Raw genomic sequence first — 16093 nt, forward strand, 5'->3', positions numbered from 1 at the left:
AATAATACTATAATTAGCAGACATTTTACAATTTTTAAAATTTTTGTAACTAATTAATTACACAGAAAAAAAATTTACTTATATCAAGTAAATAATTTTGAAGAAATTCATCTTCTTTGAGTAGAAAAATTCTTAAATTAAGAAATTTTTCTTGGTTTGAGTAAATTTTATTTGATTTAAGAATTTTTCGTCTTAATTCAAGACGATAAAATTCTTCAAAATTATTTTCTTAGTTTAAGAATTTTTCTCGTGATTCAAGTTAATTTTTTTTTTCAGTGTACTATAAAAAAAAAACTATTGTTTTAAATTCGCTCTTATAATTTTTTTTAAAATTTTTACATGTTGAATTTCCATGCTAAATTTTTTTTTTATTGTAAATTAATTGTTATAAAAATTTTTAAAATTGTTCAATTCAATATTACTTAAAATTTGTTCTGTGCAAAAATTTTTCATGCTTAATCAATACTCATTGAAATTAAAGAAAAAATTTTTTTTAATAAATTAATAAATTTCCTAAGATTTAATTTAATTTTTTTTTTTTTTTTTTTTTTTTTTTTAATAGTAACAGCAATAAAACCTAAATAAAAAAAATTACTAACATTTTCGTAGGGATTCCCCGTAAAACCTTGCGGACATGTGCACGTAAAATTACCAGGTACATTATGACAAAGTGAATTTTCTCCACAAGAGTGTGGAAGTTGACACTCATCAATATCCTCGCAGTGTACCTCACCATCGCCTCTGTACCCGGGCTTGCATTTGCAGAGAAAATTAGCCGGCAAATTGCAGCACTCGGCATTAGCGACGCATCGGGACGCGAGCGTCGGATCTTCGCATTCGTTTATGTCTAAAATCATGGAACCGTTAAATCATTAGATTACACTGTTCATTGTGCAATAAAATCGAATCAAAAGGAGTGCTTGCCCGAGTAATAACTTATAAGTTATAACTTATAAATTATAACTGAACAAAACAATAAGGAAGAATGATTTTATATTTATATCTAGGTCTGTTACTTTTAACTGCAAGCACTTACCTTCGCAGGTGAAGCCATCTCCCCGGTAACCGGGGTAACAAGAGCAGTGGAAACCACCAAGAGTATTCGTACAGTGAGCAAAAATATCACAGGGCCTGTATTTACACTCGTTCTCATCTGTAATAAGTTTTTTATTTTTTATTTTACAGACTGGATGGACATTAAATAAATGGGAAACCGGAATTGCTGTTATTTAGTTATTTAAAACATGTCCGATAAGACAGTCAGCATTTAGATTGATGGTAGGATTTAACAACTGGAATTCCAAATCCAAGTCTCAATCTAAGAGCTATATACTATTTTACGATCCTTCACAACGGATTCTAAGTGCTCATCGGTCTAAGTCAGCGTATAGGTCTTTTTGTGGTATAAAATAATAAAAATAGCTAAAGTAATAGTAATAAGGAAGAGAATTATTATTACCTGGCACTTGACAATTACATCCGCCGAAACCGTCATTGCAATGACAAACTGAGTCAAGACAAACTCCGTTCTGACATTTTGTACCGTCCTCTTTAGTACAATCATCTGAAATTAAATTAGGTAAATTTGTATATTTTATATTTTAATATTAACTAGCAATAAAATTGTGCTTTATTAAATAATGATTTTTGTTAAATAGCACTGTACTTTTTTAACTATTGATGTTTTTAAAGATATAAGCTCATCCTGATGTTACAAGAATCAAGACCTTTTATTTGAGTACCCACATGCATTTTTGATATATACATATTAGAGTGTTTCAAAAAAATACACTATTTTTTTTTTTTCGAAGAACATTGAAAATTCTTCAGAGTATCCCTAATCAAAGACATTGTGAAAATCTCAGCCCTTAATATTAATGTATAGAGGTGTCTGTAATTAATTTTTTATTTCCATTTAAATAACATGGAAAAAATTTTTTTTTTACTTTTGAATTTTGCTAGTCAACAACGAAACATTTTATAGCTATGATTGATACATATTCATGTAGGAAATTTAAGGATCTACAAAAATTGTTTGAATGAAAATATGCGTACGGAGAACCATTTCGGAGTTATCAGACCTCAAACATCGAACTGTTTAAAAAAGTGATAATATTTATTTATAAATACGAAAAATCAACTTAAATCACTCCCGTGTAAAAAAGATTTGTCCTAAAATTGTCATAAACTTAGGATCCTAAACGTGACACAATTTAAGACATTTTTTGACAAATTTATGACAATTTCAGGACACTTTTATGACAATTTCAGGACACTTTTTTGATAATTTTAGGACACTTTTATGAATTTTAAGATACTTTTATGAATTTTAGGATACTTATATAACAATATTAGTACAAATTTATGACGATTTCATGACAATTTTAGGATGAGCTTAGGTCGGGATGAGCTTAGGTCTTTAAAAATGTCAAATGATATATTTTTCACATATACATATATATATATATATATATATATATATATATATATATATATATATATATATATATATGCTGCTATATATATATATATGCTATATATATACTGCTATATATATATATATAGTATGTATTTTAAAGATATAAGCTCATCCCGATATTACACTCAAGAGCTTTCATTTGAGTACCCACATGCATTTTTGATATATTTTTCATATGTACATATATATAATATATATTATATAAATATATGAAATATATGAAAAATTGATGTGGTCATTTCTTAATTATTGATATATTTAAAGATGTAAGCTCATTTCGATGTTACACTCATCGAGACCTTTTATTTGAGTACCCACATGGCATTTTTTATACATTTTATATATATATGGTATTTGTGAAATATATAAATATATAAAATATATGAAAAATTTATGTGGGTACTCAAATGAAAGGCCTCGATGAGTGTAACATCGGAATGAGCTTATATCTTTAAAAATATCAATAGTTCACCAGATACAGAGTCATATCTTAATTATTGATATTTTTAAAGATGTAAGCCCATTTCGATGTTACACTCAATGAGACCTTTTATTTGAGTACCCACATGGCATTTTTCGTATATTTTATATTTATAGTATTTGTGAAATATATAAATCTATAAAATATATGAAAAATTAATGTGGGTATTCAAATGAAAGGTCTTGATGAGTGTAACATCGGGCTGAGCTTATATCTTTAAAAATATCAATAGTTCACAAAATACAAGGTCATTTCTTAATTATCTATCTAGAGAGAGTATTTTTGAAAGCAGCGTAAATACTTATCATTATAAATTGACTATTGGTGAGAATGATATGAAACCTTGAAAAGGCATAAATTCAAGTCAACACTTTTCCAATGATTAAATTTTACCATAAAAGCCCATTTTATCTTATAAATTAACTTGCCACTAAATTATGCTTATTCTCTTAATAATGTAGAAGCATGTAATATATATTTTTTTTAATGCTATGAAGATGATAAATTTCTTCAGTAGAACTATATTGTTATTTTTTAGAATTAAAGAATCAAGTAAACTCTTGACGTAAAGAGGAATGAAGTTGTTTCATGAGCTAAGAGATGTGTGCGTGACTGGACGATCACAAACTGCGTGACGAGCGTCGGATCATAACGGTAACGCCTTTGCCCACGCGGAAGACTACCAACATGAGTACATGGGTACGACTTGCAGAATAAGAATTACTGAATTACTGAATTACAGAATACCTGAGAACTCACAGGTAGGAAATCAACGCGTCTCTGCTATTTTTATTTTACTATATCTTCTTTTATAAAAATAAATAGTTTTAACAATATTTCTTTATAGTTATTCTGACAACTACTTGAAATCTAACTACACTCATTTTTTGCAGAGTTTATGACGTTCTCATGACCGGCGTAATGTTACTCTGGGCAATCACGACAATCGTGCTCCGATGGGTCAAGCTACCAAATCAATTCCCTAGATACATTGGAAAATCTGATGCTGATGGCTCATGGGATGGGTATCATCATCATTATCCTCCACTTATCATCCTGATGGGTATGTACTAATGTAATCTAAGAAGTTGGAATATCAAGAAACATCTTCCATAATTTCAAACAAATTTGGACATTGGAAAAATTTATTCAATTGTAATAGGAAATACTTATGTCTTCGAAGAATTTAGTTGCGGACTGCATCCAGATGTCTTCACAATACTTGATGAATAATAACAAGAAAAGCTTGTAACAGAAGGTCAGAAATCCAGTTTTTACTCTTTTCATTGATAGGGACAAAAAATTTAGATATATGTTCAATAATTTTTATAGGAAAGTCTAGGCCCATAACCTTTTGTGTCTCTCATATTTTATTCAATATTTAAGATGAAACGTAAAATATTACTTTTTCTAATCAAAATAATAGTTAAAATTTAAACTAAAAATTTTGGATAAAAAATTGAAGATATGGAAAAAACATAAGAATATTTTTTTATAGAAAATTTAATTCGCTACAAAAAAGGTTCTAATCAATTTTTCTATATCTCTCATATTTTATTCAATATTTAATATGAAACGTCAAATATAACTTTTTATAGTAAAAATAATGATAATTAAAATTAAAAATCAAAATTTTGGATTAAAAATTGAAGATATGAAAAAAATATAAGATTACTTTTTTAATAGAAAATTTAATTCGCTACGAGAAAGGTTCCAATTCATTTTTCCGTATCTCTTATATTTTATCCAAAATTTTCAATTTTAACTCTGAAACTGTCCCGGCCCATAACCTGTAAGTCAAACGTAATTTTAAAATTGTAATTTAAATTTATTTATCTGTACTGTACAATTGAGTAGAATCTAAGTAAAATTACGAAAAAAAAAAATCTAATCTTAAATCTTATTAGTAGAAACTAAAAAATTAAAAATCCAAGGATATTACAAATCTAATCTACGAAAGCTGTATGTTTAAGGAAATCCAAGTACCCTGCTAGTGTAAAGAATGTCTAAAAAAAATAATGCGTAGAAATACTTTTGTTATGCATCTTAAAATTAATTTTTAAATTAATTAATAACATTTTTGAGGAAATTTCCGAAAAATTTACGCATTAAATAATTATTAACATTTAATAATTATTTAATTGACTAAAAAAAATATAGCACTTTGAATTACCGGTAAAAACTTGACAACACCGCAACAGTTCCCTAACCTTGAAATTTATTTATTTGTAAACATGTCTCAGATAAACCGGCATAATTTGCGAGCGCATTTTGGAAAATTTTCTACACGTTTTATTAAAACTACTAAAAAAATAACATACGAGGCACTATATAATAAATCTAAAGTTCACGAACAAAATTCGACGGATTGGGGTCGAAGAATAGATGAAATAAGTACACTTGCCAAAGAATTGTGGTGTTTTAAATGTGACATTCCCTTATCTCTTAAAAATATTCAGAGTGAAAAACAGTTTGGTTTATCAAATATTTTTTGCATTTAATTGCGTACAAATGTATATTTTTTTATAAAGAAATATATAATTTTATTTATATAATCCTGTTAATTAAATTATATTCCTTACTCATCGATTAAATGATTTCCAACTTTTAATTGTAAGTATCTTTGTATTTTTAACTTACTTTATTAAAAAAAATATGTTTACTGTCTAACTAAAATGACTAAGATTTTCTAGCATTTAAAAAACCGCGATTATTTATGCGCCAGATAACTGCGCAAGTGGTGTTGCCAAGTCAAATACAAGAATTTAAAGAACAGAAGTTCCTTGTGATTTTTCAGAAAAAATATAAAATATCTCCGTAAAACGTTCGGAAACCTACTTTTTTTATTGTTTTAATCGAAAGCTTGTTAAATTTTCTATCAAATTCGATGGAAAAAAAATTTTTTTTTAAATCGTTAATTGCATTAAATTCTTAACCAAATACACGGCTGGTGAAATCTCCATTTAACTACATGTAAAAATTACAATTTTCAAACCTAATTATTTCATTAAATATCCCGGAAACCTACTTTATTTTAATTTTTTTACTGATTATTAGGCTATGTAGATTAAATCTACAAATTTTCAGAAAGTTTTAAAAACTTGACTACTTCGCGTGGATCTCCTTAATAATTGTTATAGGAAAGTTTGGGCCCATCACTTCTTGTATCTCTCATATTTTATCCAATATTTAAGATGAAACGTCAAATATAACTTTTTATAGTCAAAATAATAATAGTTAAAATTAAAAATCAAAATTTTCGATTAAAAATTCAAGATTTGAAAAAAAAACATAAGAATACATTTTTGGAGGACTAGCAGATAAAATAAAAAGTAAAGCAAAAAGGGTGATTCTAAAATAATAACATTCCAGGTTTACAAATAGTGATTATAAACTATCAGATATATTATATATTATATTCTATGAATTATCAATTACTAAAATTTTTTTTTCTTGTTTTGTTTTTCTTTTCTTTCAAATTTTTTCTTTCAAATTCAAAAAAATTTTTAAATTCTTTAAATTTTTTAAATTTATCTTCTCTTTAAAAATGCTATGTATTGTATAAAATCATTATTACTAAACATTCTACACATGAAAATGTAACATATTGTTATAAATTGCCGAGGGCGTTTCTTTACAAATAAATAAAATACTTTTTTATAGAAAATTTAATTCGCTACGAAAAAGGTTCTAATCAATTTTTCCGCATCTCTTATATTTTATCCAAAATTATCAATTTTAACTCTGAATATTAATAGTTAAATTAAAATTTATTTATCAGTACTTTATAATTGACATCTAAAAAAATCACGTATCGTTAACTGTAGAACCCAATTACAATTACGATGAAAAAAATCTAATCTTAAATCTTTTCAGCAGGAACTAAAAAATTAAAAATCCAAGGACATTTATTACAAATCTAATTTACGGAAGCTGTATGTTCAATAATTATTATAGCCAAGTCTGGGCCCATAACCTCTTGTAAATTATAATAGAAGACTGAGTGAATTTTTTATACTCAATTGTTGAAATTATAAATCTTGGAAGATTTTATTTAATTTTAAGTTATTTTCTTCTTTTAGTTTGAGCAAGTGTTGTCTTCATATATAATTATGAATGATAATGTCTAATGAAATTAATTTATAAAGAAAATATAAGCAGTCTTACCTGAACATTTGAGTATTTGTCGAGCTTCGTCGGCCCCTTCGTAACAATCGTTTTTTCCATCGCAAAGTCTCGAGAGTTCCAATAATTGGAGTACATCTGTCGAGGCGTTTACTTGACAGCCGAAGTAACCGTCTTCTAAATTTAGAAAAAATACTTCTCTCTTTGGTCCTCGTCCAACTCCTCTCACGGAGTCGGCCTGAAATAAATTCAAGAAAATTTATTTAATAATTTATTAATTAAAAAAAAATAATTATTTATGTTATTTATATACTATTTATACTTACGGGACATATTGATAATATTATGTACACCACCAACGGCCAAAGATGTTTCATCTTCGCTGAAATCATAAATAATATTATCAATTAATTAACTTATTATTATTATTATTATTATTATTATTATTATTATTAATATTATTATAGACATTAATATTAATATAAGTAATATTAATATTAAATATATCTTGAGTTTTGTAATGAAAATATTTAACATCAACATCCTGGATAAAATTGAAACTTTCGGGTCTAGTGATTTTCACAGATGCGTAAGCAAGATTCGAGAAAAAAAAATACTTGAGAATAAGATAAACATTTTTATGACCATTAAATATAGTTCAATAGCTTTATCCTACGTATTTTTCTCGGAGAATCGGAATTTTATTTTTATTTTATATTTTTTCTATAAACTTTATTTATAAAGTCAAATAACTTCCGAACGGCAAACAAAGTTCTCCAGGTATTATTTTTAAAATTATCATAAATATTATATTGAAGTTTTACTAATTTAAATTTTCACTTTTTAAATATTTAAATATAAAAAGACCGAGTAAATAGTTGAGAGTTTCTCTTTCAGAGTTTTTTTTTTTTAAACATGCAAATTATTTAAGTAAATTCATACAGCAGTATAATAATAATAATATTTTTTTTTATATTTACAATAAATTTTGGAGTTTTTTAAATAAATATTTATGCATTAGTATATATTTTTCGAATTTTTAATCATTTAAAACAAGTTAAAAAATATTTTCTTATCCCAGAACCAGATTGACAACCGAAGAAGAATATTTTAAGAAGAATTATTGACCAATAAACTTGAGTAATAAAATTTAATTTTATACTCTAAGTTTTTATAATTTCTTTTTCTGTAAAATTTAGAATTGTTTTAAATACGATGAGAAAAAATTTTATACTAAATCAAGTGAGTAAACATAAAGTATTAGAAAATTCTAGCGACCTTGCAGTCACTATGTGACTGTCATGACTTGTGGACTATAAATAAATAAAATTTTACTTTATGAAATAATGACTTTTGTTAAATTGCACTGTACTTTCTTAACTATTGCTGTTTTTAAAAATATAAGCTCATCTCGATGTTATACTCATCAAGAGCTTTCATTTGAGTACCCACATGCATTTTCATATATATACATATTTTTCATATATACATATATGTAATGTATATAAATATATGAAAAATTAATGTGGGTACTCAAATGAAAGGTCTCGATGAGTGTAACATCGGGATGAGTTTATACCTTTAAAAATGTCAATAGTTCACAAAATACAAGGTCATTTCTTAATTATTGACATTTTTTAAGATATAAACTCATTTCGATGTTACACTCATCGAGACCTTTAATTTAAATACCCACATGGCTTTTTTTATATATTTTATATATATGGTATTTGTGAAATATATAAATATATGAAATATATGAAAAATTGATGTGGGTACTCAAATGAAAGGTCTCGATGAGTGTAACATCGGGATGAGCTTATATCTATAAAAATGTCAATAGTTCACGAGATATGAGGTCATTTCTTAATTATGTATCTAGAAATAGAGAATTTTCAAATGCAGCCTAAATACTGATAATAAATTGACTCTAGGTGAGAATGATATCAAACTTTGAAAAGGCACAAATTTAAATCAAGACCTTAGCAATGACTCTAAATTTCACTAAAAAAAAACGATTTTATCATATGATTATCCTGGGCACAAAATTTTTCTTATTCTCTTAATAATATAGATTATTTTATAATTTTATTTAGTACAGCTTAAAAAAATAAAAAAGTAGAAAACTAAAAATTTTCGTGAATGAATCTAAATAGTAATCCGTAATCAATAACTCAGAATAAATACTTCAAAATTAAAATAAATTACAATACGATTACGGTATTAGAAATGAATGTCTAGAGACCTTGACATTGTAATTTTTCCATGTCCATTAAAGAAGTGTCTCTATATCACCACATTTTGTTAAATAATAACAATAAGTACCACATTACATCACAAAATTAACTAAAAAATTGTGCGTCAGAGTTTTAAAAAAATCATCACTAAAAATAGTCGAATATTTTCGCAGAAAACTGGTGCGCAATTAAAATTTAATTAGGGCTTAATTTTTATCACTACACATGTAGAGATAAGATAAAAAAAAACTTAAAAACATTATTAAACTTCTTAAAGATTAAACAATATTCAACTTGTCTAATTGGATTTAATTGTTTATAAACAAATGATAAAAAAAATTAAATAATAAATCATGAAAATAAAGATAAACTGTTTAGTATAAGTTATCGCGATATTTGGTTGTAATTCCGTATTACCGACTCATCTAATGGGAGGTAATTACTCATAGAGTGTGACTATGTGACTATTATAGACGATTATACATATTTCGTTTATTATTACGGATTACGGATTATTTTATTATTCACGTACCGCTATGTGCGGTAGGTATAGTACGTCTGACGTCTTTACACCTGTATGAAGTAAATATTCAGCTTCGCTTGGTTTTAAGATAGTAATAATAATAATAACAATAATAATCATAATAATACACGCTAAGAATGTGATAACGAATGTTAGAATCACGGGAATTAGCCGGGTATAATACATGAATAAAGCCGTTTATAATTCACCGGATATTAAGTCAACGTAAAAAATAACTATGAAGACAGTGAAGATGAGTAAGAGATGGAAGATTAAGATTAGAGAGGGAAATTGAGATGAAGAAGCTGCTACCGGCTATAGGAAAAATAAAGACTCGCTCTAAACAGGAAATAATAAAACGGTAGCCACTGGGATGCACCTGTACCGATTTTCCCGGGTACGGGCTGGGTATTTATTCGTTGCTTACCTTCTTTTTGAGCCCTTTTATTGCCTAGAAAATTACCAGTCAAGAGTGAAGACATAAACTCTTGCACCTGCGAAATTACTTCCTTTTCGGGGTATTTAATCTTTGAAATGTATTAATTATCATTTTATTTATTTTCTTACTTAAGTAAATGAAAACTTAATTAGCTTTTTTACATTAATGAGAATTTAATGTTTTAGTTTTGTAAAAAAATAAAATATTGGGTTGAATATTGAAGATAAGGATCATAAAACATAAGAGATCTTTTTTTTAAAGAATTTAATTCGTTTTTATCAATTTTTTATGTCTCTTTAAGATGAAACGTTTTAAATTAATTTTTATATTTTTAATAGTAATTAATCATTTATGGAAATTATTGTTAATAAACTTTAATAATATTGATTACTTAATATTTAATTAAGTTTCGATAAATAAGAATAAGCAGATGATTCTAAGCATGCGCAGTATAGGTGTCAATAATTGGGACTAAGGTATGTCAATAATTAGATCAATCAGTTTTTTAACCTGTCAATAATTGGTGTATCCGGATAATCTATTTAATTATTTAAAATTAATTAGTAAATATCAGTGATTATCATTTTAAAAAAAGAAATTGATTAGTAAAAACATTACTTGAGACATTACCATAAACAAAATTAAATTATATTGATATTTGATTGCTTAAAAAAAATGAAATCATAACTTTATCTCTTATAGTGTCAATAATTAGGGCTTTTACCTTTGTTAAAATTTAAAATCAAAATTTTTGATTAAAAATTGAAGATATCAAAAATCTTTTTTATAGAAAATTTAATTCACTACAAGAAAAGATCCTTATCAATTTTTCCGTATCTAATATTTCACCTAAAATTTTCAATTTTAATTCTAAAACTGTCCCGGCCCATAACCTGTAGATAAAACATAATTTCACTAGTTTAATCTAAATTTATTTATCAGTACTTTACAATTGACATCCTCTAAAAAAATCACGTATTGTTAACTGTAGAACCTAATTACAATTACGAAAAAGAAAAAATCTAATCTTAAATCTTTTCAGCAGGAACTAAAAAATTAAAAATCCAAGGGCATCTATTACAAATCTAATCTACGAAAGCTGTATGTTCAATAATTGTTATTCGAAAATCTGGGCCCATAACTTCTTGTATCTCTCATATTTTATCCAATATTTAAGATGAAACGTCAAATATAACTTTTTATAGTTAAAATTAAAAATCAAAATCTTGGATTGAAAATTGATGATATGAAAAAAACATAAGAATTCTTTTTTATAGAAAACTAGGAATTTAAACTGCTTTAATTTTTCAACCAATAAGGAATTGGGGACCACATTTTTGCGATAATTCGATACTTAGTTAACTTCACACTTATTTTTATTCCATCTATTTTAATTAAGAAGATTTAATTCGCTATAAAAAAGGTTTCTACCAATCTTCCATATCTCTTATAAATTATCCAAAATTTTTGATTTTAAATTTGAACTTCTGTCCCGGCCCATAACCTGTAGCTCAAACGTAATTTCACTAGTTAAATTTAAATTAATTTATCAGTACTTTACAATTGACATCCTCTAAAAAAAATCACGTATTGTTAACTCTAGAATCTAATTACAATTACAAAAAAAAAACTAATCTTAAATCTTTTTAGCAGGAACTAAAAAATTAAAAATCCAAGGACATCTATTACAAATCTAATCTCCGAAAGCAATGAGCAATGAACTTATATAATTAATAGATGATGTAAGGATAATGACCTCAGTGTCCCCACTGGGACCGTTAATTGCGAAACGGAGGCAATTAGTTTATTACTAAGTACACGAGGCATAAACAAAGGACATCATCTGTATTTTTTACGGCGATATAATCCTAACTGCAGAAATTACATAGGTATATCTCGACTTAGACATATGTTTATTAGTTGTAGCTGTCATTCTCAACACTCTGGAGGCCTAACGTAACCAGAGGACAGCAACAGGTCGAGGCGACAAATTACCACGGGAATTACCGCGATAAGACTAACGAGTGAGAGTCAGGGTCGTCTGGCTGTTGGATTCCTCGATGCTGAGGTTGGGAATAAGGAAGTAAAGTCTCTTTATTATATTACTTTTTATTATTACAATTATTAAAATAATTAGCTTCTTAACGTTAGATATTTATTATTTAAATTTATATTTTATATTTTATATTACAATTAAAATAATAAAATTATTGTGCAGGTATTGAAATATTATCAAACGCGGATGCGCTCATATGATAATTTACTTTTATATTAATTATAAGCATCCTTTCTACTTAGCGCATGCTTAGCATTTTTATTTATACTCAGGTGTAAGTACTTTATATGTATGTGTATATTTGATTCGAAGAATTTAAAGTACTTGCTTTTTTATACTCTGTTGCAAGTTATCCGTAAAAGTCCCGCGTAGGCGGCTGTTAAAGTTTAACGACAAGTTTAACTCGCTTTTTAATTTAAAACCGTACGTGGGTTTTGTTCCTTGAGATTTACACCACATTTTTCGGTTAATTGTACTTTTTTTGGTGATTAACGGCCACGCGATGCAATTATAGAAATTACGTTATTCTCCTTGGGAATTAATAATAATAAATAATTAAAATATAAATTGTTGATGATTATTTTTAGGAGCGCAGTCATTGTGACTTTTAGCTCATTAGCTATTCAGTGACAACTTGTTTGTTAAATAATTAAAATTATGTCATTATAATTTATAAAAACAAGTTAACTTTCATTTTATTTATTTTTTTTTTTTCAGGAAAAAATTTTTAAAAAAGGTAGAAAAATTTTTTGGATATTAAAAAAATCAAAAAAAAATTTCTTATTAATATCTACTTGTTTTACAAATTTTTTAAAGTTGTTTAATGTAATAATTAATTAAAAAAAATTTTTTGTACATATTAAGAGACTATTTTTACATTTTACAGATTACTGATGAAAATTCAAAATTTTGCTGGATTTATAACGTTTTTTTTTTATTTTTTATATTTATGCTAATAAACAAGAAGAAAATTGTTTTATTATAAAATTTAAGTTTTTAAGATATTAAAAAAATTTCTTATTAAAATTTATTAGATTTATGAATTTTTTAAAGTTTTTAAATGTAATAATTAATTAAAAATAATTTTTTGTACATATTAATAGACTATTTTTATATTTTACAGATTACTGATGAAAGTTCTGAAAATTTACTAAATTTATAACAAGTTTTTTTTTATATTTATGCAAATATTCAAGAAAAAAATTTTAATTTAGAAAATGGACCAGTTATTATACTGAAATTAGTAGACACTTGATAATTCTTGGAATTTTTTATAATAAATTAATTATTATAAAAAAATGTTTGTAAAAAGTCGCACTTAGAATTTCAAAAATTTTTTTTTATGATAAAATTAAAATTTTTAAAATGTTAAAAAATATTCTTATTAACATTTACTAGTTTTATAAATTTTTTAAACTTGTTAAATGTAATAATTAATTTAAAAAAAGATTTTTTAGATATTAATAGAGTATTTTTATGTTTTACAGATTATTATTTTTTTTTTTTTTTTTTTATTTATTTAATTTATATGCCAAGGCAATAAGCCTAATGGCAAATACAAAAATGTAACAGTTTTATTTAATCATGTAAGTATTATAATGTATTATAATTATTATTTTAATTAATAGATTACTGATGAAGATTCTGAAAGTATACTGAATTTATAACAAGTTGTTTTTTAATATTTATGCTAATAATCAAGAAAAATATTTTAATTTAGAAAATGGACCAATTATGCTACTAAAATTAGCTAAGACCTGAAAATTTTTGAAATTTTTATAACACATCAATTATTATAAAAAAAAAATATTTGTAAAAATTCGCACTTGTAATTTTTCAAAATTTTTTTATGATTAAATAAAAATTTTTAAGATATTAAGAAAATTTCATATTAACATTAGTTAGTTTTATAAATTAACATTCATTAGTTTTATAAATTTTTTAAAGTTGTTAAATGTAATAATTAATTAAAAATTATTTTTTGTACATATTAATAGACTATTTTAATTTTTTTACAAATTACTGATGAAAATTCTGAAAATTTACTGAATTTTTGACGTTTTTTTTATATTTTAGCTGATAATCAAGAAAAAATTTTAATTTAGAAAATTTAGCAGTTATGATACAAAAATTAGCAGACTGAAAATTCTTGAAATTTTTTTATAACAAATCAATTATTATGAAAAAAATATTTTAAAAAATTCACAATTATAATTTTTTTTAATTTTTACATGTGAAATATTTTTGCTAAATTTTTTTTATTACAATTTAATTATTATAAAAATCTAAAAAATTGTTAAATGTCTCAAAATTATTTTTTTTATTAAAAAATCAAAATACTGCTGAATAAATTACTATATTTATAACAAATTTTTGATTACATTCCAGCTAATTGAAAAAAAATTATATTTAAATAAAAAAATATTTTTCCCAGGGTATGTAAAATTTTTTATAATTTAATTTATATCCACTCTTTTATCATCAATAAAATACAATTTTTTTCTAGGAATGAAAAAAGATCAATTAATTATATTAATGAAATTAGTGCCCATGAAAATAATGACGTTTTTACAACTATAGAGACCTCGACATGGATTGCAACTCTCACGCGTAGGAAGATCACCGATCGCCGGATGATCTATGAACACGATCGACAATCATGAAGTTTTTAATGTTAGCATTACATAACTAAGCGGCATGTGGCCAAATATGCAACAGTAATAGTAATAAGCAATACATAACATGTTGTTTCATTTATATTAATTTCATTATCATCAAGATGGTTTATTGCACTCTGCATCGTCATCCTGACGGTTCATTTGATTTTACGTCACGTGCATCCGGTAATCGAGCGCTTCCGGCGACCAAATTCTCGAAGAAAATTATCAAAGAATATTTTTCTATTTAAAATAACTTTCTTTATTTTTTAATCAATTATATTCAACAAAAATATTAAAAATTAATTCATTTTATTTTTATTATTTCAGTTAAAGGCTGATAATTGTTTCATAAATGTAATGCCACTATCTCGACCATTCACCGTGATTCATGTTAACTTGTTTCTCGTTTATAACAGCGAAAGTAAACTTTATGTCATTAAAGTAGATCACCTGAGCTAAAAGTTTATTATAATGATAGTGAGCAGAAAATTGTTTTACAAAATATTACTAGCGTAATAAATAATGGCCTTTATTATTACTCAATTACATTTAATAAACTGCAAAGGAGTATTAAAAAAAAATAACTCAATCATTTTTTTTTAATTAACTGTGAGAAAATTTCTAAGATTATCAACAAGTGACAAGTTACGCGCACGCGGGCGGACCGGGTTCGATTCCCAGCTCCGATAAAGTAAATAATTTTTTTATGAATTAAAATCATTCAACCGAAAAAAAATATATGTTTCTTTAATTGTTTCTTATATATATATGTTTCTATAAATATATGTCTCTTTAGTTTACCGTTAGAATATATCTTTAATTTATGTATTAGTAGAGCAATCTGGCCTAATGCTCTGAAAAAAGCTGAAATTATCCCTATTCTTAAATCTGGCGATAAACACCTGGCAACAAATTACAGGCCAATATCACTAATATCTAATTTAGCTAAAATATTTCAAAAAATAATATATGTAAGATTGTATGAATTTTGTATTAGTAATAACTTGATATCAGACAAGCAATTTGGTTTTATGAAGAACAGAGGTACAGATGATGCTCTCGCTTTTACCTCTAGTTTTATATACGATAATTT

The 16093-nt window shown here is 25.3% G+C and overlaps 1 protein-coding gene and 1 long non-coding RNA gene across 7 annotated transcripts in view; one reads left to right on the forward strand and one right to left on the reverse strand.

Moving 5' to 3' along the window:
• The window catches only part of LOC123265618, a 101232-nt gene that overhangs the window by 60595 nt on the left and 24544 nt on the right, over window positions 1-16093 (reverse strand). For all 5 annotated transcript variants that reach the window (XM_044729412.1, XM_044729413.1, XM_044729415.1 and 2 more), the window contains exons 2-6: window positions 7412-7467; window positions 7128-7323; window positions 1460-1564; window positions 1037-1153; window positions 600-847 (exon numbers count right to left, since the gene is read on the reverse strand). In XM_044729412.1, the coding sequence (XP_044585347.1) occupies window positions 600-847; window positions 1037-1153; window positions 1460-1564; window positions 7128-7323; window positions 7412-7467 (722 nt within the window). The remainder of the gene's footprint in view (window positions 1-599; window positions 848-1036; window positions 1154-1459; window positions 1565-7127; window positions 7324-7411; window positions 7468-16093) is intronic.
• On the forward strand, window positions 758-4365 carry LOC123265654. 2 transcript variants are annotated; one of them, XR_006509626.1, is made up of 5 exons: window positions 758-1109; window positions 1186-1579; window positions 3499-3721; window positions 3854-4218; window positions 4293-4365. It is a non-coding gene; the product is annotated as an uncharacterized LOC123265654 (long non-coding RNA). The 2 variants fall into 2 exon arrangements; XR_006509627.1 differs by lacking the exon at window positions 4293-4365 and having other exon boundaries at window positions 758-928; window positions 1008-1109; window positions 3854-4219.

This window comes from Cotesia glomerata, linkage group LG5, assembly GCF_020080835.1.
Source record: "Cotesia glomerata isolate CgM1 linkage group LG5, MPM_Cglom_v2.3, whole genome shotgun sequence".
Lineage (NCBI taxonomy): Eukaryota > Metazoa > Arthropoda > Insecta > Hymenoptera > Braconidae > Cotesia > Cotesia glomerata.